This window comes from Gasterosteus aculeatus, chromosome 8 (genome assembly GCF_964276395.1).
Source record: "Gasterosteus aculeatus chromosome 8, fGasAcu3.hap1.1, whole genome shotgun sequence".
NCBI classification, from domain to species: Eukaryota; Metazoa; Chordata; class Actinopteri; order Perciformes; family Gasterosteidae; genus Gasterosteus; species Gasterosteus aculeatus.
This window is the reverse complement of record NC_135695.1, coordinates 20,891,241-20,915,105: the sequence shown is the minus strand read 5'-3', so window position 1 is coordinate 20,915,105 and position 23,865 is coordinate 20,891,241. Positions and strand designations below refer to the sequence as shown.

The following is a 23,865-nucleotide window of genomic DNA, read 5'->3' as shown; positions in this document are numbered from 1 at the left end:
CAGAACCTTTGCCCCCTTAAATGTAATTAGCAAGTAATACATGATATCTTATCTCAATACGAGGTAGTCATATGGTCTGCTGAGATACACTCCTTGTAATCTGCTCTTTATTGTCAATAACAGGGCAAAGGGGTCGGACCCCACTTTCTATTTATTTGTTCAGTCAATTCAATTCATCTGGTATTGCCCAAAATAACGAATCACAGATTTCCCCCAGGGGGCCTTACAATCTGTACGCATACAAGATTGTTTTTCTCGTTCCAGAGATGCAAAACATTTCATTTGAAAAGAATGAAAAACATAACAGAGTTGTAACTGTCTCTAATACAATTAGAGCAGTGAAAAGAAATGTGATGGAAAAATTGATGATGGATGAATAATCATAATTATAGGAGCGATGGGTTCCAGCAGGACCACACATGGAGAAAATTAGACTGGAGGAACATTCTGTTAGCTGGAGAGGAAGTCCTTGTTAAAACAGGTCTGTATCTCATAAAGTCACATTACTTAAGATTTCTGTCCTGGTAAATTTAGAATTTCTATTTCAGTGGAAACAAATGAATTCTTCTCATTCTGGGGTCTTTGGCCATTTTTCAGAATTGCGTGTGCGAGTGTATTCAACAAAGAAAGAAGAAAATGCAAACATATAAATATTGCAATACTTTCACCAGTGGACCAAGCTGCTCTATTATTATCGTGTTACCTCTGCAAGATACATATGGACTTTATAGATATTTAGTAAAAAGATTATTATTAAGGTTGTCAATTTAGGTGAAAGGTCAACTGTCCATGTGCCGTTATAAAACACCAGGCCTATAACCACCAACGGTTTTATTATTATTCAAAAAATGAATTTACAAACAAAAAGAAGTATAACAACTACAAGTTCACTATCCTCTGAACTGAGCAGATCTCTCGTGTGACCTTTTCGTTGTCCTTCTGTTGCCAGGACAACAGCTTCGGCACATCCGGTCAGCGTTGCCGTGAACGAACATTGCAAAGGGAAAGTACCAAGGGGGCCGTTTAAAATATTTACGTGTTTTTAAAATCTACATAGATTCTATTAGCAAAATATTATCATTGAATTTGATGATTTATTTGACCTAATTACGTCAAAAAGGGGACTATTGTCTTACACTGCATCTTCCGTCACAGTAGATGGCGGTACGCCACCTAAAACCTCCGGCCTCAACCCGCCGCGGAACCAAAAGAAGAAGCGCACAGGCAGGCCGACGTCCTGCTCCGCGGGTAGTTAGCTGGTGCTGCTGCCTCGGCGATGATTGACAGAGTCAGCAGAGGTTTACACGGTCGGGCATGTCCGCTTCCCAGCTCGGTTGTCACCGTAACAGAAACAACCGCGGCATGGCGAGTCAAGAAAGAGCACCGAGTTCTCGGCCCTCGCCCGCAAGAACACCATGTATCGGATTATTGAGGATGTTATTTATTGCTTTTATTCACACGACGCGGGCCAATAAACAAGGTTGGTAACTTCGCTGACTAACGTCTCCGCATTAGCAGCCAGCGCTAACTTCCGCAGGCATATTTCTCCGCAAGTTAAGTCTGCGGGGTTTGAGGTTAACTTTGACACAGCTAACTTTAAGTTAGCCCCGGTAACGTTTGCTAAGCTAACATTTAAAACCTCGCTCCAACACAACAGCGAAACGTGACCGTTACTCGTTCGCCGTTAATGAATGCCATTAATTAACCGCACCTGGGTGACAGTTGTTTTGGGTCAGGGCTAAGCTGGTGATGGACGTGCTAACTGCCTCCCGTTAGCTACCGTCATATGTGGCCTAACGTCAGTGAGCGAACGTTAGCTTCGTTCGTAGCTTGTTGTCATGTTGTCATTCCCGTCCTTATAAGGCTAAATGCGGCTAACGCTCCAAAACAGAGACGGTAATAAGGAAGGAGCAGCGTGTTAGCATCACAGTTAGCACCAATGATGCCTCCCGTTAGCTGCTGTGTGGTATTTATTTATTTATTGCAATTAATTCCAACCCCGTCTCTGGCTGCCCAACGTCGCTCACTGTAGAGACTCGACAGAGGAAACGTTCGAGTCAGTCGGGTGATATTTGTCAACGTGGCTGAGCGGTGGGATTTCTTTTTTTTTTTTTTCCTTTCCACTTAAATAACCCGGGTATCGGTTGCACTCTGCCACTGGATCGGTTCACCGGCCAGATGACCTCCGTGTTATGTTATTTATCCGGCGGAGCGCAGTGGCCGATCATGTCGCGTCACAGGGTCGAGTCTCCCCCCCCCCCCCCCGGTCGGGAGCGAACAGCTGCGATCCGAGTCCACGATGAGCTGCTGTGCCAACTTTTAAATAAGTGTTTACATCGGTCCCCGCGCACGAATGCACAGCAATCCGGCCCTTTATGTGTTATCTTGACAGGAGGCTGCACGTGAGCGACGAAGGAGGTTATCGCTCCCGTTGAACTGTATTGCCCAGGTATGTGGAGGCATACGTGGAATTTGTAATCGCTCACGAAGCAGCAGCTACACAGCGAAGGACACAAAGATGCGAACAGACGCGTTTGTACTGAACTCCAGTATGTGGGTGAGCTGTAAGCTAAAGCATTAACTACTGAATGGAGATGCATGGCACGGATGATCATGTGCAGCACATGTTCTCAGGTTTTGAGAGGCACCAATGATGATTAACAGAAACGGGGGCATTTTAAAGTGATCCATGCCGGCAGCAGTGGATGTTCAGGTGTCAGGGGTCATTGAGTGACGTCCTGTGGGAAGAAATTGCTGTTGTGTCTGTTTGTTTTGGCCTCGTTGTTCTACCGACCTCAACCAGCAAAGTTCAGTGTTAAAACAATCACTGCTGGTGGTTCTTGGCTATTTAAACTTGCCGGACAAATTGGAAGTGATTCATGTTGGGAGTAATGACCAGAGAGTTTGACTCCACAAGGGGTTCCCCTCACATTTCATCCCACACTAGATATGATGTAATATGTCCACGGTTACTATTTCCGTCCAAGCCATTACAGGCCACATGGTGTAAGATCAAATGTTGTTTTTGTGCGCTAAAAAAAGTCGTATCCGATCGAGCTCGGAAAAGCTCTTTACTTTCTAAAGAAAGGTGAACTGAAACTCTGATGCCCACCGTCTCTGTTATAGCTGCGTGTGATGGGACTTGGGGAATCTTAAAAGATCCGATAATACGGATCTGCTGAGACTTGTTGGACGCGAAGCAGCGGTTACAGCCGGCAGGACTGAATGAAATGCAACAGTTTAGTTGTCCAACGTAATCTGCGTTCACGCTGAGCGGTTGCCGTGTGGTGCAATGTGGAGCAGAAGCTTAACCAGTGTGGAGCCAAGTTTTAGGCCCCAAGCTGGCAGATTCCTCCAAGAGGAGCAGATCACATCACTGATCACGGATCTGAGCAAATATAACTTTTAGATCCCTGAGGACGTCCTGCTGATACTCATTTTTGATCATTGATGACCCATATTGGCAGATACTCAACCTTATTTCTTTTTTGATTATAACCGCAGGTCTTCAAAGTACTGTTTAATATTCGCAATGTCCCAAAAATAAGTTTAGCTGCTCTAAAGTCAGTAAACCTTCTTTTACTTTATTTGTTTTATAGTTTTTTTTTTCTCTTCATAAGAACACATTTTAAATTATAAGCAAATAGAAAATCGTACTTTGTTGAATCTTCACATGGTTTTTAATGATGTAGTAATTATATAGTTTACTGGATAGGCCTGTTCTCTTTAAAGACTGGGATAATGATGATTCGGTCTTCATGGTTTTTTTTGTTTTCTTTTTCACAGCATTCATCCAGTCAGACACAATTCTAGAAGTTTTACATTTTGGTGAGGGGAGTCTTTTACAGGTAGGTGCTGTTATGTTTGATTACTCACTACAGATACAGACATATTTACACACGGTTGACATCTAACTTGCTATTTGCTAATGAGACGCCACTTAATCTACTGTATAATTTAACGTATTATCTTTTTCCCTTTTTCTGCAGGCAGAGTCTGACATTGATTTTAGTTTATATCATCAACAAAGGTAAGTTCTTCAGCAGCCTTGACTCAGACCGTGTTTTCACGTGGTCACGTGGTACCTTGGTGTGTTGTGGGTGAGGTCGGGCCGCCCCTCACTCTTCAGCTGTCCCAGTGTGTTTCTCATCTCTTTTAAAGTCCGTTTGGTTTGTCCGCTCTGGGCTGCGGTGTACAAAGAGGCTGCTATTGGTTTATGAACTGGAGGAGTTTGCAAGAGACGTGTCAAGGACCCAGGACCTATCCCGCCCCAGGACCTATCCTGCTTTGTAGTCTGTTTGTCTTTAAATGGAGCATCATTTACTAAATAGACATCATGTTGCACTGAAGGAGAATTTAAACTTCAGATTGAGACCAACGAACCTCCGAGCGTAGAAACTAAAATCTGCACGCTCTGTGAAGTGACCCGAGGGGCCGGACCCTTGTAATAATTCAGGGATTTATTATTGACCACTCGCATCATTTTAGATGTATGCTTTGACACACATGAGGCCAGTGCGGTGTTTTCGGTACCGCAGGAGAGCGAGTTCAGATGTGAGTTTTGTCGAGGCTAATGACCCTGCAGAGGAATGTAAACGCATCGGCCCTCGTGGGAAAGTATCGGCTCACCACCCAAAATAAAAGATTGACCGTCAACTTGAAGCGCTAAATAACTAATGAAATAGTTTGGTTGACGGCTTGTAATCGGAGAGAACGTCGCTGTCAGAGGAGCGTTAGAGCTTCGGTGAACTGCAACGAGTCGTCGGTGATGCCTGCGTGCTGCGTCCCGGCTCCCACCTTCTGTGTCCTCAGTCTCCAAGTCTCCTTCTCCGGTCGTCACGGCCCGCTCCGTGATCTCTTTGTTCCAAGTGTTTCTTCCCTGGATGTCTGCAGCGTAAGTCTGCTCTTAATGCAGACAGGAGGGAAGCGCTCGTTGCACCTTTGTGCTTGCGAGTGGTCACGTGATGAGCGTTTTTAGGCGTGGTAATAATCTGAATATTTACCACCATGTGTTTATTTTGACTCTATTGTGTCTTATAGCTTTTGGTCGGGTCCCTTTGTTACGCTCTTTGCTGTCGTATTACCTCGCTTTGTGAACTCTGTTCATAAAGGTTCTTTATGAATGAGGTCATTATTGCGTGAGAGTTTGTAAACGGATGCTTCTCATATCGTTCAGCTCTCTAAACCCTCTTTTACTTCAAGGCGTCGAGACCCTTTTCTTAGTTTTTTTTTGGTTCAACGCTCACCGCAGAGGCCCGAGAGACATTACTTTTTTGTTTTAAAGTGAAACATGGTGATTAAATAATACACAGATGGTTATTTTGGGACAAGGATCCTTTTAGACACTAGGTGTTTGTATCGCGGCCTCCGATCAATACTCTTTGCTTTACGTGTGTTTGTGTTTGTGGAGCCTTTGCTGCTGGGACAGTATGTTCTAATCCATAAAGGGTTATCTCCCACAGACACTGCCTGACCACTCCCTCCTAGTGGGGGAGGGTTTTCTGTCTCTCAACTTCCCCTTTCTGCTTATTGCGTGCGTGTCTGTGTGTGCGCGCGTGTGTGTGTGTGTGTGTGTGGTCTTTGGAAACCTCAGTGTGTTGCATCTCTTCTGTAAGTCAGTGTGAAGTCGCCTCTGAAGGGACTCGGAAGCCTTTAGTCACCATGTTTTTCAAAACCTGCGGCTCTTCTGACGCTGGATGTGTGCACATCGGCCTCCTCGCGAGCTCCTCCAGTTACACCCCGACATTCAACACATGAGCCCTGCAGCCAAAGGCCCGGCACGGGGTTCATCTCAATCCTTAAGCCCTCAAGAATCTAGTGGGTCGTTGTTACGCTAATGGGAGAAGGGAGGCTGTGGATGAGCGATAATCCGGGAGGTGGCGTCCCGCGTGTGGATCGCGGTGGGCCTCGTTGTCCACAGCTCGCTAGTGAAGAGGTGAACTTGATGTCTGGTTGACTGTCTGACCTCCGGGGCGAATGCTGGAGTGATCACGCGTGAGCGGCGTTTTGCCGGAGGCTGTTAAGCACAAAGCATTTCAGCTCCCTGACAACGAGTTGAGTGAAAAGTTCAACATTGACGTTGAGATGTAGTGAAGTACGGTGTGTACACGGCGTGTGTATATATATTACTTTCTTACGTAATGAAACGATAAGCGCGTCGTGAGTTCCGCCCTCATCGCCCGTGAAGATTTACATGGCGGCTCTCGTTACGCCGTTTGAGCACAAAGAGGGCGGCTGCTCCTATTGTGTGGATACACCTGAAGTCAAACAGGTCAGGTGAGTTTCTGACAGGGCGCCTCCACCCCGCGTCCTCGCCTCGCTGTGAGAGGAACGCCACCCGAGGAGAGACGCGCTCGCCTCCCTTCTTCCCCCGCTTCATTATCTACACACACTCATCTAACATGGATCCTCACAGAGACGTTCACTTGGGGACGGCGCGGCGTTGAGAGAGAGGGGGGGGTCTCAATGCGCCGCCGGGGAGCCGTTAGAAACGCACACCGACATGGAGACATTTGTGTCTCTGCTGCTGCTGACACTCCTTCCTGTCTCCCGCAGCGCGTCGCCCCACCGAGGGAACTGCCGCCCGATACGGTTTGAACCGCCGATGTTGGACTTCCACGAGCAGTGAGTCTTCTTCCTCTTCTCTCCATGTTTGTGTCAATAAAGAGACGATAAAGTCACAGATCAGCGTTTTACAAACCTCAGCCTGCCAGCTTGACGCATCCCTGAGGAATCTTTAAAGTGTAGCGGCGACTTCGCCCACGGTGGATTTATTGCACCACATTCCTCGGAGTGTGGGCGCGGCACGCGAGCGTCGTGGGCGGAGCCAAGTGGCCTGATTGTTATTGGATTTATATTGCAGCATTAGTTTGTTTTTTATGTCTTCCCTTTGCTGGACTTTAAAAAGTGAGATGTGGTCGTCTCAAACGTCCTGTCTTTGTCTCCTCGTCTCACATGACTGCAGAGAGATGGAAACTTTTTTCCTCCAGTAAAACTCAAACGTAATCGAACAAGCGCCACTCTGCTCTGATGATACGTGCAAACTGTGACAGTTGGATCACAACAGGAGAATCAATGGAACGTTACCACTCACACCGTTGATTAGCTGAACACCGATTGTGAGGAGTTCAATTGTATTGCTGATCAAGAAAGAAGAGTAAATAGTAAAGAAAGTAAAACTAAAGAGTTTCAAAAGGAACCGGACCGATAAATATCAATGATATCCATAAGCCCAAACCGCCCCTGTCTCTGCTTCATGTTCAAACGAAGTGAATCCGATGCAAAGAAGCGCCCGGCGTAGAGGATCGACGTGGCACAGGGGTGGAGCCGGTGTGCTGGGAACCGCGAGGTTGGCGGTTCGAAGTGTCCCTGAGCAAGACACCTAACCCTGAATTGCTCCCCAGGCAACAATGTAAAAAGCCATGGGTTAAAAAAAAACGCAATGTAAGTTGCTTTGGATAAAAGCGTCAGCTAAATGACCTGTAAAGTGTGAGAGAATCTGACAAATACTGTTTGCCTCTTGCCCGTGAAAAACGCTGTCGTTTATTTGTTTAAAGAAAAGGTGCTTTTCACGGCGGTCCAGGTCATGTGATTTATTCAAGGAGTAATCCCTGGGGTTATTCAGTGGCTTTTATTCTTAGACCACAGGTACTTTGTCACCGCGTTGCTTTGCATTTATGAGCGTCATAAAAAGGAGCAGATCTTCATACCACATTGAAATGAGCCACTCGCTGCCCGAAGGCCGTCATAGATTACCAGTAATCGCATTGTTGAGGTGACGGGTGTAAACCTGTGTCCTCTGTCACAAATCTTTGACTTCATTATGTGTCGTTCTCACTATTGTTTTCATGTCATTGATTTTTCTATTCTCATGTCAGTGTTTCCTGTAATTGTAGAGAAAAACAGATAAACGCATTCTTTAAATGACAAAATACTAACAAACAGGAAATGACCGCAGTAACGAGCCAAGCGTCGTCGTCTTTTTACATGAAAATGTAGAATTGTTCATCTGGATGTGCAAACTAAAGGATAAACGCTGTTTAGTTTCTTTCGATGTGTTGTCTCACAGAAGCTTCTCCTCCTCCGCAGGCCCGTTGGAATGCCCAAAATGGAGAAAGTTTATTTACACAACCCAAGCTCAGAAGAAATTAGTTTAATATCAATATCAGCAACAACAGCACATTTTCACGCATCCTTTTTCCAGAATAGGGTGAGTACTCCTCCCTGCTTTGTGTCGTCCTCATGGATAAATGTGACAACCCTCCGATTAACCCGCTCCGCCTGGCGTGGACTGTGTTCAGAAAGGATGAACTGTCCTTTATTGATCTTCATTAGAACCTTTTGGAACAGACCACCATTGATTAATAGTCTTAAAGTCCTTTCGACCTGTGTGAGAGGCTCTGTTGTTCTGAGCTGGAGGCGCTTCAGGAAGGTTACGAAGACCTTCATCGTACTGCCGTCACTGCTTCAGCTTCCTGCAGCATCATAGCGCCCATAATCATCTGGGGACACGCTGTTTACTTTTAATACACATGTTATTTATTTATTTTCCTCTTATTCTGCCATTTGTTATTTTTGCGTCGGTTCTGTTTTTCTCGGGACTTCCTGCTCGAAACCTTCCCGGAGGTCTCTGCTGCGGTCACATGACCCGCTTGACAGCGGAGGTTAACATGTGACTGTGTGGTGACCAGCTGTGTACTAATGCAAACTAATAAAGATATACCGCCCCGTTTAGATTTGGAAGCTTAAAGACAAAGTAAAGTTCTTTGTGACGACACGAGTCAAAGAAAACTATCTGTTATTGAGATAAAAATAATCATTTTTCAGTTAATGAAAGTGGAAGTAAACCAAAGAGCTCTTTCTAATAAAGAACACATTTTTATTTATCATCTCGATCTAAAACTAAACTTAAGACAACATAATCCATTAAATATCTTTTTGCGTGCCCGTAATGAAAAGGGGTGTTTCATCTTTCTTCTCTGCAGAGGAAGTCGATCGGGTGCTTTCTAACACTTCTGTATCTGGAGCTTCCTGCTTATTTCCTGCCCAAATAAAACAAATTCCATAAGTCAATGACTAAAGTACAGGTTGGAGAATGTTTCCCGTCCGGTTTCTGGTAATTATTTTGAGCAGTGAATGCTCAAAATATTTTCTGAATTGTTCTGCTTTCCTGAAACATTCTGTTCTGTGACGGCGCTGCTCAACGTGTCTGACTTTATGCGTCAGCAACATGTTCCGCTTCCCTAAATGTTCACAAGCCGAACACCGACCACGTGTCACATGACTGTTAGTCATAAAAACTTTAGTTTCAAACGAGTCATAGAAAACTGCTAAATGTCTCGTTCTGGTCAGCGATCAATATATATTTAAACTTCATATTGAGTTCCAGTTGATACTGGACCTCGTATTTCTCCATGTTGTTGCCATTTTAAACTTAAAGGACAACTTCACCCCAAAAATCACAACAATGATTCAGGGTCTGGCCGGACCACCACCACCTACTGCAGGGACCTTCTCCAACTGCAATGAGACCCGACAACAACTAAATCCTCATTTATTATCACTGCACTACCATCTTATTTAATATCAATAACCTTGCACTACTGTCTTAATTTATTTTTCTAATTTTATACACATTCCACCCCACTGTACAACCTCCTATTTCACTTTTACTTTACTGTACTGTGTATATATTTTGCATTCGTTTATTTTCTGTATTGCTGCTATTGCACACAAATCTCCCCATGGGGATTAATAGATAAAGTGTGCGTGTGTAATTTTTATAATCTCTAAAGTGATCTTTAGTGATCTAAATCTGCTCTTGAAACTCCCCTCAGAGAACAAAGATCCCAAAACAGAACAGTTGAGCTGAATTAAATAGAGGCCCCCCCCAAATGGACATTTTATATATTTATTTATATCTATTGTGTTCTCTCTCTACAGATAATTCCACCAGGAGGAAACACGTCCTTCGACGTCGTGTTTCTCGCCCGGGTTGTCGGGAATGTAGAAAACACTTTATTTATTAACACGTCACAACACGGAGTGTTTACATACCAGGTACGGACCAAAGTGCTTCCTGTCTGCATCGTCCAATAGTCGGAGACGAGACTCATCCGTCCCTCCCGTGTCTCTAGGTTTTCGGGGTCGGCGTCCCGAACCCCTACAGACTGAGGCCCTTCATCGGGGCCCGAGTCCCAGTAAACAGCAGCTTCTCCCCTCTGATAAACATCCACAACCCCTTCAGTGAGCCGCTGCAGGTAAATCACCGTCATCATCATTATTATTATTATTATTATTATTATTATTATTATGTGTGTGTGTCTTTCTTTCCGTCCACGGTTAAAGTTTGAAATCAAACCAGGCTGCGATTGGTCCGCTAACTACGTCCTTTACGGAGTCTCACGTTTCCGCTTTCATAGCCCGATGCGGCCATTATTAAAATGAAGAATGTTTACGAGAGAACGGATCAGATTTAAGAACTTTTGTCCTAAGAAATGCGTAAATATGAGCGCTTATACGAGCCGTCATTGGCGGCTTGTAGAAGCGGGTTGGATTCACGGAGTGAGATCGCCGCAAACGCCGGTTTGCCGGTCGAGAGGAACAAAGTCATGGAGGAAAATACGGGACAAATGTGTCCGCGATGAAAAGCAGCAGTGGCGATGCACGGGGCAATAAAGTCTATGATAAATAAATAAATAGACGTGACTCTCTAGGTCGTCTTCAACAAAACACGTCACTCCGCCTGTTGTTCTGGAGGTGAATCGCTCTGCAACACACGCAGAACCATGAAGTGAAACGAGTGCGTCGACGCAGACGCATGCGCCGGCCTTAAAGGAGTCATAGTTCACAGCTTAACGCTTTGTGCCCACAACCTTTGACGGCCCCATTGATGTGCATTGTGTTCGATTTCCGTAGACTTTATGTAAATGACTCCTCTTCACCCAAAGCAAAAAGGGATTCTTCTGCATCTTGGGGGGGGGGGGTCGTCACACCTGGTGTTAACGTGGAGCAGCTGATGGATGTGACGCGGTGTGTGCTTGTCCTTCGTCTCACTGCAGGTCGTTGAGATGTACTCCAGCGGTGGAGATCTTCATCTAGAGCTTCCAACAGGCCAACAAGGAGGCACCGGAAAACTCTGGGTGGGTTTCCTACGAAGACTAACAACAAACTGACGTCTATGCGCACAAACCTTTTGCTAGTTTCCCTCTTTTAAGAATATGCTTTTCACACGACTCGTATCAAAGTCCCGTGGAATATTAGCAGTGACACTGTAACACGAGCGTGCACGTGGTCCACCTCGCCCCTCCAGGAGATTCCTCCGTTCGAGACGAAGGGCGTGATGAGGGCCAGCTTCTCGTCCAGAGACGTCGACAACCACACGGCTTTCATCCGGATCAAAACCAACGCTCCCAACGAGGACCAGTTCATCATCCTCCCGGTGGAGGTGGAGGTCACGTCGGGTAAGTTCTTGGCTCGCGTTGAGTACCGGGTCCCCTCCCCTCCCCCGCGCTCTCTGTAACCGTAACCCTTTCTTCTGCTCCTCCTGCGGTGCAGCTCCTGGGATCTACTCCTCCACGGAGATGCTGGACTTCGGGACCCTGCGCTCTCAAGGTGGGACTGTGCGCTCACCCGGAGGTTGGTTTCTCTCTCTCGGCCTCTCGGCTCACTCTGCTTCTTCTTTGCTTCACAGATCGTCCCAAACTGCTGAATCTGCACCTTTTAAACTCAGGAACAAAAGATGTTCCTATAACGGTACGTCTCCTCTGCAGACCTTTTGTTTTTTATCATTATCCTGAGACTTGTGTCTTGGTGTTATCTCACCCCGTGCTTCTGCGCTTCTCAGAGTGTACGCACGACTCCGTCAAATGAAGCCGTCACTTTAGATTTCAAGGCCGTCACGCTGAAAGCCGGAGAAAGCAGATACACCAAAGTAGCAAGTATTAGTTTTGATGGTGAGTGGTGGTTCCTTATTTTTTATCAGAACTTTACATGCTGACGTTACCTTCTTTTATTCAAAGCAATTATTTTAAGTATATCTATTTTTTTGGGGGGGGGTGGGGTGTGCTGGATTGTACAAGTGTTTCTATTTATTTGTCCACCCGCTTTGTGTGATTGAAGGTCGGATACACAAGAAGCAGCCTCACTAGTTTGCTTAAAGACCTGAACATTTCTGTTCAACTTCCTTTTTTACAAATGATTCAATTCAAACTGCTTCAGTTGCATTCTAGTAATAATTAAACACACACAAACACACTGTGTGCGTTACATCGTGTCCTCACTCCTGCAGTGTTGCACAACTTCCTCTTGTGAGTCTGCGTATCCTTTCTGCATTTCTGCAACGCTCATCTGGCTTTTGTGGGTTTTTTTTCTTCTTGTTTGCAGCCTCAAAGGCGAGAAGACCATATCAGTTCTCTGGCAAGATAACGGTGAAAGCAAAAGAAAAGAGTTACTCCAAGCTGGAGATCCCTTACCAGGCAGACGTCTTAGACGGGTGAGTCGTGTTGTTGTGGCTTCCTGTGTGCCTCCCTCCTCCGAAACGCCCCCCCCCAACCCCCACCACCCCCTCTAAACGCCTTCCTGTCCCCCGGCAGCTACCTGGGCTTCGACCAAACGACCACTCTGTTCCACATCCGGGACAGCCCCGTGGACCCGGTGGACCGACCCGTCTTCCTCACCAACGCCTTCAGCTTCGCCATCCGGATACACAACGTGTCTCTGCCCGAAGAGGCCAAAACCATGTTTAACGTGAGCCGGGCCTCCTGCGTCCAAGCACCGGGTCCTGACCACGGGGCCCAGCTTGTGACGCCGCTTCTTCTCTGTCTGCCGCAGGTGCAGAACCTCAGCGTCCCCCTCCTCATTCCTCCGCACGAGTCGCGCTACATCTTCTCCCTCCTCTTCAGGCCGGTCCGACCCTCCATCCACATAGACAGCAACATCCTGCTCATCACCAACGCCTCCAAGTTCCACCTGCCGGTCCGAGCCTACACCGGCTTCTTAGAGGTCAGCAGGAAGTATTCACTTCATTTACTGCAGTACAAGTACTGTAAACACACTGTTACAGAAGCACTGATACTACATTCTAGAAATACTCCTTTGCATTACAAGTAGTATTTCCACAGAATAAAACTAACTCTGTTAAAGTAAGAATATTAATACTACACTGTGATATAGTTGGAGTACTATGGACTTGGTGGTCTAAGTGTGAATGTGTTGTCTCCTGCTGTGTTCAGCCTCTGGTCCTGCCTCCCAGTCTGAAGGAGAACCTCCTGGACTTTGGCATTCGCAGTGCGACCGAAACCAGCAGCATCACCTTTGTGGTGGTCAACAGTAATCCCATCGAGGTGAGATCACACAGCAGCCTGCAGGTATCAGTACAACAAGCAGCCTGCATGTATCAGTACAACAAGCAGCCTGCGGGTATCAGTACAACGAGCAGCCTGCGGGTATCAGTACAACGAGCAGCCTGCAGGTATCAGTACAACAAGTAGCCTGCAGGTATCAGTACAACAAGCAGCCTGCAGGTATCAGTACAACAAGCAGCCTGCAGGTTATCAGTACAACGAGCAGCCTGCAGGTATCAGTACAACAAGCAGCCTGCGGGTATCAGTACAACAACAAGCAGCCTGCAGGTATCCGTACAACAAGCAGCCTGCAGGTATCAGTACAACGAGCAGCCTGCAGGTATCAGTACAACAACAAGCAGCCTGCAGGTATCAGTACAACAAGCAGCCTGCAGGTTATCAGTACAACGAGCAGCCTGCAGGTATCAGTACAACAAGTAGCCTGCAGGTATCAGTACAACAAGTAGCCTGCAGGTATCAGTACAACGAGCAGCCTGCGGGTATCAGTACAACGAGCAGCCTGCGGGTATCAGTACAACAAGTAGCCTGCAGGTATCAGTACAACGAGCAGCCTGCGGGTATCAGTACAACAAGTAGCCTGCAGGTATCAGTACAACAAGCAGCCTGCAGGTTATCAGTACAACGAGCAGCCTGCAGGTATCAGTACAACAAGTAGCCTGCAGGTATCAGTACAACAAGTAGCCTGCAGGTATCAGTACAACGAGCAGCCTGCGGGTATCAGTACAACGAGCAGCCTGCGGGTATCAGTACAACAAGTAGCCTGCAGGTATCAGTACAACGAGCAGCCTGCGGGTATCAGTACAACGAGCAGCCTGCGGGTATCAGTACAACAAGTAGCCTGCAGGTATCAGTACAACAAGTAGCCTGCGGGTATCAGTACAACGAGCAGCCTGCGGGTATCAGTACAACGAGCAGCCTGCGGGGTATCAGTACATCGAGCAGCCTGCGGGGTATCAGTACATCGAGCAGCCTGCGGGGTATCAGTACATCAAGCAGCCTGCGGGTATCAGTACATCAAGCAGCCTGCGGGTATCAGTACATCAAGCAGCCTGCGGGTATCAGTACATCAAGCAGCCTGCGGGTATCAGTACATCAAGCAGCCTGCGGGTATCAGTACAACAAGCAGCCTGCGGGTATCAGTACATCAAGCAGCCTGCGGGTATCAGTACAACAACAAGAACCCTTTCTGTTCTTTTTAAATGTGTCGACTTGTTTACTTTATATCTCTTCACTGCTCTCCGTCTCACGCTGCCCCGTGTCCTTCAGCTGGAGATCAAGTCCTGGCTGGTGACGGGGGACAGTCTGTCTCTGGAGCTGCTGAGGACGGAGAAGGGAAACTCCACTGTGGCTCTGAGTCGCCTCCGAGAGCTGCAGAACACCTCGGTCTCCCATCAGAAGACGGTAAGACTTCCGCCTGACGCTGCTCTTCGAATGCCTGTCATCACTTCCCTGAAAAGAAGTCCTCAATTTGAAAGAAGAAGTCGTTCATTTCATTATTTTGTATTAACTTTTATGATTATAACTCGTCAGCGCCGCCTCTGAACGCCAGCAATCACATAGTTACACGATCACATAGTCAGAAACTAAGCCACCGCCGGAATCCACTCAACTGAAAGTATAATCGTAGTAATATTTGTGTAACCTGATCTTAATCTCACACACTTACTTCCTGTTTCTCATACTTCTTCTCCTTCCTCTCACTCTGACACTGTCTCAAAGATACAAACTGAGAAGCTTGTGCTTCTGCAGGCTTTTTTAAAATCTGAAAATCGTTTTTTACTTCTTTACATTTTGGCAGCAGCAAGATTATTTTAACAGAACTTGACGACACCTGACGTGAAATCCTCCCGTCAATCTGTGCTTCAGCTGTTGAGACCTGAGATCAGCGTTATTGTATTTACTATAAAATTCTAGTGTTGGATTTCATTACCACAGATTATATGTGAGACGCAAACGTAGTCAGCCATTAGTTTCAGAGTTTTAATTATCTACAATAAGTGTAGCAAAGTACAGCTGGACTCTGAGAAGGAGAAGTAGTCATTTTCTCATAGACTTGTGTAGGAGCAGAGGAGTTGCCCCCTGGTGGACACTGCAGACAATGCAGCCTTACGGTTGATGCCGGCTCATTTCCCTTTTGTATTCAGTTTTGACTTAAAAGAAGTGAGATGAATCGGAATACTGACCACTGTTTGTCCAGGTTTATTTTTAAGTAAACCTGAACCACCTCATAGCTTTGGATGCAGATAGATTTCACTTTGCAAACTAAAGACGCACCTCTTCAGACTCAAACACATTGAAGCACCTCAATTGTGCTTTTAATGGCACTTATCTATAGAAAATTGTAACTTTGCTTATTTGAGGAAATCACACTTTCTTGTTTCTTACTCCTGAGTTTGTATCCTTGGTTTAATGCACTTATTGTAAATCGCTTTGGATAAAAGCGTCAGCTAAATGACATGTAATGTAATAATGGATGCCTCTTGATGCTTTGCTTCTTGAGTCATCGCAGACAACAGGAGGTGACGCGTTTCTTCCAGTTTCCTCTTCTTGAAAATCTGCAGCCGGACCCCAAACGCATCACTGACCCTGTACTTCTGTCTCCACAAAGGTCATATTAGCATCGGGCTACTACGCGGCCTTCAGAGTGACTCTCGTGGCCAAAGCGCTGGAGGGCGCGTACGACGGGGCCGTGCACATCACCACGGATTACGAGGTTCGTATTGCCCGGTCAGCTGTTTTGTCTTTTAGAGACGGAGCGGTCGTTTCTGACTTCGTCTCCTCCCTCAGATATTAACCGTCCCGGTGAGAGCGGTCATCGCCGTGGGAGCGCTACACAGCTCTCCCAAGCACATCGATCTGCCATCGTCATTTCCCGTAAGTAACGGCGACTCCCGTCATCCGCGGAGCCGACGCTCCCGCGCAGGACGGCGTCATCAGGGCGTCTTTCTTCTTCCCTCAGGGCAAAGTGGTCCATCAGAGCTTCAGCATCCAGAGCTCCTTCTCGCAGAGAGTTCGTCTGCAGCAGATCCGCTCGCTGACCGAAGACATCCGCTTCTACTACAAGCGGCTGCGCAACAACAAAGACGAGCTGGAGCCGCGGCGTAAATCGAAGGTGGCGCCTCGCTCCCGCCGAGCCTTTAGTGGCCTCTCACGAACGGAAGACTTATTATTTCTTTCTTTCCTCCATCTTTTTTTTTCCCAGGTGGCAAATATTTATTTTGATGCCAGCTTGCAGTGTGGTGATCACTGTTATGTGGGGCTGCCATTTGTGCTTAAATGTAAGTTGTTTGAGTGCGTGTCACATTCAAATCTACACCTGCGTATTGGGGGCCATTGAAGGTATAAGAAACATTAGGACTTATGGACAGAATGGGATCATGAGTTATTAAGGGAAAATGGTTCGCCTTTTATTATAGAGAAAGAAATAAACTTTGATTACGTGGAAAAAATACATTATTATTTAAAGAGCAACAACTTCATCAAATCACGTGCAAAATATGTTTTCATATTGATATTTATTTGTTCGGAAATTAACCTTCCAGAACCGCTTTAGCCTCCTGGAGGTCGTCCTTAATCATCCCAGATTTTTGGTTTTGTATAAATTTATGAGTTTCTTATGTAAATCTAAAAAAAAAAAATCCTTTTTGGACCTACAATGGCCCCAATGCACCTTTTTAAATCTTGAAAAAGAGTTGACATAAAAAAAGTCTCTTCCCCAAATCTCCTCCCCTCCCAGCTGAGTCGAAGCCGCATGGGCTGGCGCTGCAGGAGGACATCTGGGACGCTGACGTGGATCTCCACGGGAAGCTCCTCAGGCGGTGGAAGGAGCTCAAGGAGCGCTCGGGCCACAAGTGAGCACACCGGGAGACGCGGCTCCGCCATCTATGGGCTCCAGGGATCACATTTATATCGATGGTCTGTTTAAATATACGTCTTATCACAGGATGTTTTTTCATTTCTCACTGAAGCATTGAAGCCGTCTTCGAGGTCAACACGGACCTCCAGAAGAACGTTCAGGCTAAAATAACCGCCCACCTGAGCTGGCCCTCGCTGGTCAACTCCTCCCAGAGGATCCTGTTTCCTCTGACCAACACCAACGGCTCCTCCGTGAGTAGAACGCCGCCGCCGCCGCGGGCAGGGCGGGCCTCATTGATCGGGCTCTGAAGATGTCTCGTGTGTCTCCTCAGGAGGAGCAGGTGATCCTGCAGAACCCCGCGGACGTGCTGGTCTACGTGCAAGTCCTCCCCTTGGCGCTGCTGCCCAACCCCTCCGTGTTCTCTGGAAAGCTGGCTGACAGGTGGGAGAATCTCCAGATCGGGACCTGGATTTAATTCTCTTAAACTAGATGACATCGCCACAGAAATCAAATGTTCAGCTCTGGTTTTGCATCGATTGAGAAAAAAGTGACGTTTTTTGGCGATTAGTGAAGCGGGAGAATATCAAACCTTTTCCCTGTTACGACCATCTCCCACATTCACACGTGAGACGTCTACAGAGGCGCGTTCCTCGCCCCCCTCGTCTTCCTCAGTCCTCTCTGATTACTTTATCTCCAGGCTGCCGTTGGGAAATTTGTCGAACATCAACATCGACGCGAGCACCTTGGAGTTCCAGGTCCACAGGAATCAGGTGAGTGACGGCTGGGCTTCATAGCAACCAACGCCACTCGCGTCTAACGGTCTCTCCGCGTCCGTCCGCGTGTTTTCTCGGCAGACGTCGGTAATGAAGAGCAGCTCGGGCTTCGTAGAGGGATCGACCCGACCTTTTGTCTACAACCTGGTCCTGCTGCCCGGAGAGGTGAAGGCCTTCAGCGTGAGGTTCACGCCCACCAGCAACCACAGCGTCTCGTCGCTCCTCATCATCAGGTAGGTGTTACCTCCATAACCCGTCTAGTGCAGAGAGACATTTATTTCAATGCTTGATAGAAGATAATTCCGTACTTGCATAATTAAAACATAACATTTCAGAAACTTGTAATACAAAAGATAACCGTCCCAGTGTCAGTAACCTCATGCGTGTGCTCTGTTGTAAACCCGCTCAGAAACAACCTGACTGTGATCGACGCCATCGTGCTTCACGGCCGAGGAACCACGGAGAGCCTGCGAGTGGCCGGCAAGCCGCCGGGACACGGCAGCTCGCTGAGGTTCAAGATGACGGAGGCGCTGCTGAAGGACTGCACCGACAGTGAGTGTGACCACACGTCCTCGTGATTGATGCTTATTCTGGCAAGAGTTTTTATTTATTTATTTTGGTGTGAATTTAAAACTCACAAAATCAAAAAATGCATCAATGTTTGTTCATATTTATTGACGTAAACTATGATAGAATATTATATAATATTATGGAGATATTTTCGGTAAACGTAATGAAACCGACTTTAAGTAATTAAATATTTGTTAGTTATGATCAGAATGTATTTATTTAATAGTCATCGTTCCACTTTTCCTCCAGAGATAAAAGTCAAGGAGCCGAACTTCACGCTGAGGAGGACGTTCAGGGTGGAGAACACGGGCCTGCTGCCCATCACCATCCGCTCGGCGGAGATCAACGGACAAGTCTGTGAGGGATTCGGATTTAAAGTCCTCAACTGTCAGGAGTTCTCCCTGAAGCCCAACGCCTCCAAAGACCTCATCATACTGTGAGCGCCGCCTGTGATCTGCTCCATCAAACGTTGCGATGTCGAGCTCACAACAGCAAAGGGTGTGTGTTTTTTTGTGGGTTTTGGACTTTTATTTAAACTTTTTGCTTTGCTGATTCCGTGCAGGTTCACACCCGACTTCACGTCGTCCCGAGTGATCCGGGAGCTGAAGTTGGTGACGTGCGGCGGCTCTGAGTTTGTGTTCGTGCTGAACGCCTCCCTGCCGTACCACATGCTGGCTGCCTGTGCGGAGACGCTGCCCCGGCCCAGCTGGGAGCTGGAGCTCTACGTCATCGTGTCCCTCATCATGAGGTGGAGCGCCCCCGCTCTCTGTTTTCCGTCACGTGTTCCGTTCAGACGCTTCAACCCGACTAACGTCCCGCGTTCGTCTCCTCAGCGCCATGTTTCTGCTGGTCATCGCCGCGGCCTGGCTGGAGGCTCAGAGCATCTGGGAGCCTTTCAAGAGGCGCGTGTGGGTGGAATCCAGCTCGCCCGTGGAGGCAATGAGACCCTTCAATCTCAGGGAAATAGTGCAGATTCATAGTGATTCAAAGTAAGTGGAGCACAGGAAAAATCCCAGGGATCGATGTTTAGAAATATTTAAGAGCTGGGAAAAAACCCCCAGTAATTGTACCACTTCTGGTCTCCTGCTGAATCCATCATGGAGTTATTTTGTGTGACTCACAATAACTCAAACTGACTAACTGATGGAGGCAGCAGCTCCGGTGCTCGGAGGTGGAATCAGAGTTCACATTGAACTCACGTTGAAGTTCATGACTCCCTTCAAGGCGCTTCACTTTTCTCTGAATGGAACATCAGTGACAAACAAAGTGACGCGTGACCCTTTCACCCCCTCAGGTTGAACGACTACGGCGACGCCCCTCAGAACTCCAGAGGCGGGTACAGCAACGGAGCGGCTCGGATCGGAGGCCGCCAGGGGAACGGCCGCGCCCTCGCCGACCCGGACAGCCAAGACAAGAGGTCCCGGATCCCCTTCAGCCGCCCAGCTATGCAAACCGCTTCCTCTCAGCTGACCAGAGGAGGCGCCGCCTCGGGCCAAGAAGGGCCGCCCGCCGCCTGTCAGCTGACCAACCGGAAGGCTCGGAGTACCAAACCGCCGGAGCCGCAGAGTCAAAGTTTAGCCGGCACGTCGCCGCCGGGAGGCCTCAGCCCCGAGGAGGCCGAGTACGCCAGCCTGGTCGGCGCCATGGACAACGACCTGGACCGGCCGGACGCGCTGAGCGGCGAGACTCTCCAGGAACAGAGCGCCCAGTCGATACAAAACAAAGGTACCGCGTCAACACATGTCGTCACAGGAGGCGTTGGGGTGCAGGTCTTTGGTTTCATCACTTCTTTTCTTTTATTTCCAGCGTTGGAATCTAAAGGGAAGCTTCGGGGGAAAACAAAAGCCCAGAAGAAGAAGGAGGAGAAGGAGGAGAAGGATAAGAAGCCGGCAGCAAAGACTCAGGGAGAAGAGCTGAAGGACAACATTGCCGACAACGACGACAGCTCCTCCACCACCACGGAGACGTCCAACCCGGACGTGGAGACGAACCTCAGAGAGGTACGCGCCGTTCCCCTCTCCCTGCCGCCTGTGGAATTTATTAATGAAAATAAATGTAAATGCTTCTACAGCTGAACGATTAATCAGAGACTTCATTGTGACTTCACTTTGCAAATGACGTAATATTGATCAAGCTGCTGTAATACACGTTCACTTCTTCCAGGAACCAGTAAAAAAGAAAGGAAGGACGGTCACAGTAAAAGAAAAAGAAGAAATTCCAAATTTCCTAATCAAGCCCAAAACCAAGAAACCAGGTCCCCCAAAGAAAGAGAACCCGGCAGAGAAATCCAGGTGTGTGTGTGTGGCGCCCCCCCCCCCTCCCCGTGTGATCACGCGGTCTTCGGTTCGTGGCCTTTTCCTATTTTCATGAGCCACCTTTTTTGTTCCCAGCTCTCTGGAGCTGCCTTATGTAACGCCGCTGGAGAACAAACAACGCAAGAGCTTCACGTCCAAAGCTCTGCATCCTCTGAGCAGCATCCCGAAGAGCCGGCCGCAGCAGAAACCCAGATGTGAGGTCACACCGTTTGGGTTGTGCAAATGCATTTGGATGAGTTTAAAATAAAAAAAAACCATTTTATTAGTTGAACCTCAGCTCCTATAATTTTACAATAAATCCATTTAGACCCTTGAAGACAGAAATGTCCCATTAAAAAAAAAAAAAGAGAACATGAGCTGAAACATGTAATTGTCTTGGAGTCCACCAGGGGCATCGCTCCAGTATTATGGAGCTAAAACATTTCTGTCCAATAAGGACAACCAACCAACCAACCAACCAAGAGTCTTTTTTAAGCGGTCCCTTTGTTCGTTGCCGCGGTGACTGCTGCGTCTCTGACGGGTTTTTCCCCGCTAGTTGACGGGAAGCTGGAGGAAGGCCGCCCCTCCCTGTTGGCCAAGTTGTTGTCCAGCGGCCCGATGCCCGAGCTCGGCCACAGCAGCAGCTCCGACGGCGAGAAGGACTCCGCCGCTCCCGAGTGGGACGTGCCGCTTTCCAAAAACTGCGTCCGTGAGTGAAGCCCCGCCCCCCCCCCCCCCCCCGTGGTGTCTGCCTGCCCGCACCGCTTCAGGCCTCCGCTCACCCTTTTTTTTCCCCTCCTGCAGAAGCAGACAGTCTGCAGCAGATCTCCCTCCAGACCATCAACGCAGACCCCTTCCTGAAGAGGTCCGCCACAGCGGGGGCCTGCACCCCTCCCCCGACCTCCCCCATCCTCCTGTCCCGGGGCTCCTACAGCAGCGTGCTCAACAGCAACAGGTACCCGCCGTCGAAAGAGCTAAAGATGAATAAAGATATACACGAGATCGGTTTGGATCAGCTACATGTCGCTTTTACAGGGTCGAGTTTAATTTTCCATCTTAACAATTCCTGAAACGGTATCGAGATGATGATCAAACTAAAAGTGATTCGATCGACCTTCACGTTGTTGTTGTTGTTGCTTGTTTGTTTCACATTCGAGCTGAAGTCTCAAGTGGAAGTGAGGTTTTAATTTACCAAAATCAAAATAATTTCCGTCCTGTTTTCCGCTCAGTGAAGGGAACCAAAAGAAGGCTCCAGGAAATAAACTGTCCCCAGCGGTTCCTCTCCCAGGAAAAAACGGGAACCCCACCTTCGCTGCTGTAGCTGCTGGTTATGACAAAAGCCCAGGTGTGTGTGTGTGTGTGTGTGTACGTACGTGTGTGTGTGTGTGTGTGTGTGTGTGTCTGTACGCTGTGGTTCCGGAGGGACACTCATCTTTTCTGTCCCGCTCAGGTGGCTCCGGTCCGGGTAAAACCGACAAGGCTCTGGCCCACATGATGTCTGTGGAGAGCGACGGCTCCGACAGGTACCAGGAGGAATTAACATGAAATCCAGATGTTGATACCAAAGTGTGGTATTCTAACGTGTGCATGTTTGTGCGCCTCAGCTCTGGGCTGTGGAGCCCCATCGACTCGGCCAGTAGTCCGAACTACCATTCAGCCAACTCCTTCTCTGCTTTTGGACCCAACAGTTCTTTCAACCTGACCAAAGGTCTGTTCACCAACGAAGAAGAACGGAGGTGCCGCTGGCGTGTGGTCGTTGGCTACATTCTAACGTGTGTGTGTGTGTGTTTAGTATTCAGCGGGATGAACGTCTCAAAGTCCTCGGAGCCTCAGCAGAACTGGGCCGACTTCAGCTCCGCCGCCTCCTCCATCTGGGACATGCCGAGCAGCGACTCCCTGCACTCCTGGCCCAGCAGCTCCAGCTCCCCGACGGCCCCGACCGCGGTAAGGGCCTCATGATGATAATTTAGGGTGAGGAGGCTGTGACCCGCGGGTCAGTCGATCAGCTGACACGGCGTTCCTCTCGTCTCTCTCCAGTCCCTGCTGGGGGACGCCCGTAACCCCTGGTCCGCCACGACGCCCTTCAGCAGCTCCATCTGGTCGACGAGCGCGGATTCAGCGCTGCACCCGTTTCCCCCGCCGACCACCTCGCCGACGCTGAGCGACCTGGTCTGCGCTCCCGTCCCGTCTTCGCCGCCGGCGGCCGCGACCGAGCTGAGCCGGACCTACAACCCCTGGAACATGTGGCGGCCGACCCTGAGCCGGCGCAGCTCCGAGCCGTGGCCCAGCTCCTCGGACAACGGCAGTTAAACTGCAGCTCGCGCGCGCTCTGTACGCTAAATACACAAAGCATATATTTCATAGCCGGAGGATTCCAACCGAAAGCGATGTTTCCTTGTCAAGTGTGAAAAGGGGTTTCGGCAGCAGAGCTGCAGGTTGCTGAGCCGTTTAGTTCTCTGCAGCTTTTTATTCACGGAGGCAGAAGTGCTAATTTTTTATTTTGATTTATTTTAACAGGTGGCCGTGAATAAAAAAAATTTAAAAAGGCTGTTTGCACGGTGTGCTAATGCCAGCGCAGACATTTGGCTCCGCGGATGCACTCCCATTGGTTCATGGCCCAGAGTCTCCGATATTCAGTGTTAATGTTGGAACAGACGTCTGATTTTAAGCCATGTGTCGTTTGTCATTTCGGTTTCTTGTTTTTTTTAAAGTTGGTTTGAAAAAGTCATTTTATTTGGCCTCTGAAGTGTAAACTGAGTCATCGACGTTTTAAAAAAACAACCAAGCCCTCAGTGAGAAAACATTGGTCATCAACACTTTTTGGTTTGTACTCGACAGCTCCTCCATTTGTCAGCAAATTTAAATAAAGGTTTTCAGCAGAACATCGATGATTTCATTTTTTTCTTCTGTAACATATTTAAGACTCGGGGTGTCACGGGGTCGCGGGAGTTTTCACGGTCGTTACCGACGCCGTGCGTCGACCCACCGCTGCACGTGCGATCCGTTAA

At 48.1% G+C, this 23,865-nt stretch overlaps 1 protein-coding gene across 1 annotated transcript; it reads left to right on the top strand.

Annotated features, from left to right (window-relative positions):
* The first annotated feature begins 964 nt into the window (after positions 1 to 964).
* On the top strand, positions 965 to 23,739 carry tmem131 (transmembrane protein 131). Its single transcript, XM_040184601.2, has 41 exons — positions 965 to 1,480; positions 3,787 to 3,848; positions 3,990 to 4,030; positions 6,556 to 6,624; positions 8,089 to 8,209; positions 9,943 to 10,059; positions 10,137 to 10,259; positions 11,061 to 11,141; positions 11,312 to 11,462; positions 11,557 to 11,613; positions 11,693 to 11,754; positions 11,846 to 11,954; positions 12,385 to 12,493; positions 12,594 to 12,747; positions 12,832 to 13,002; positions 13,233 to 13,343; positions 14,631 to 14,765; positions 15,973 to 16,077; positions 16,152 to 16,238; positions 16,324 to 16,476; positions 16,567 to 16,642; positions 17,101 to 17,215; positions 17,333 to 17,471; positions 17,552 to 17,661; positions 17,918 to 17,990; positions 18,075 to 18,226; positions 18,403 to 18,545; positions 18,813 to 18,999; positions 19,126 to 19,311; positions 19,397 to 19,552; positions 19,858 to 20,288; positions 20,370 to 20,563; positions 20,727 to 20,854; positions 20,954 to 21,072; positions 21,414 to 21,566; positions 21,662 to 21,812; positions 22,087 to 22,202; positions 22,308 to 22,380; positions 22,462 to 22,565; positions 22,650 to 22,801; positions 22,895 to 23,739. The coding sequence occupies exons 1-41, from the start codon at positions 1,315 to 1,317 to the stop codon at positions 23,165 to 23,167; spliced, it is 5,415 nt and encodes a 1,804-aa protein (XP_040040535.2). The 5' UTR covers positions 965 to 1,314; the 3' UTR covers positions 23,168 to 23,739.
* Positions 23,740 to 23,865: the final 126 nt, after the last annotated feature.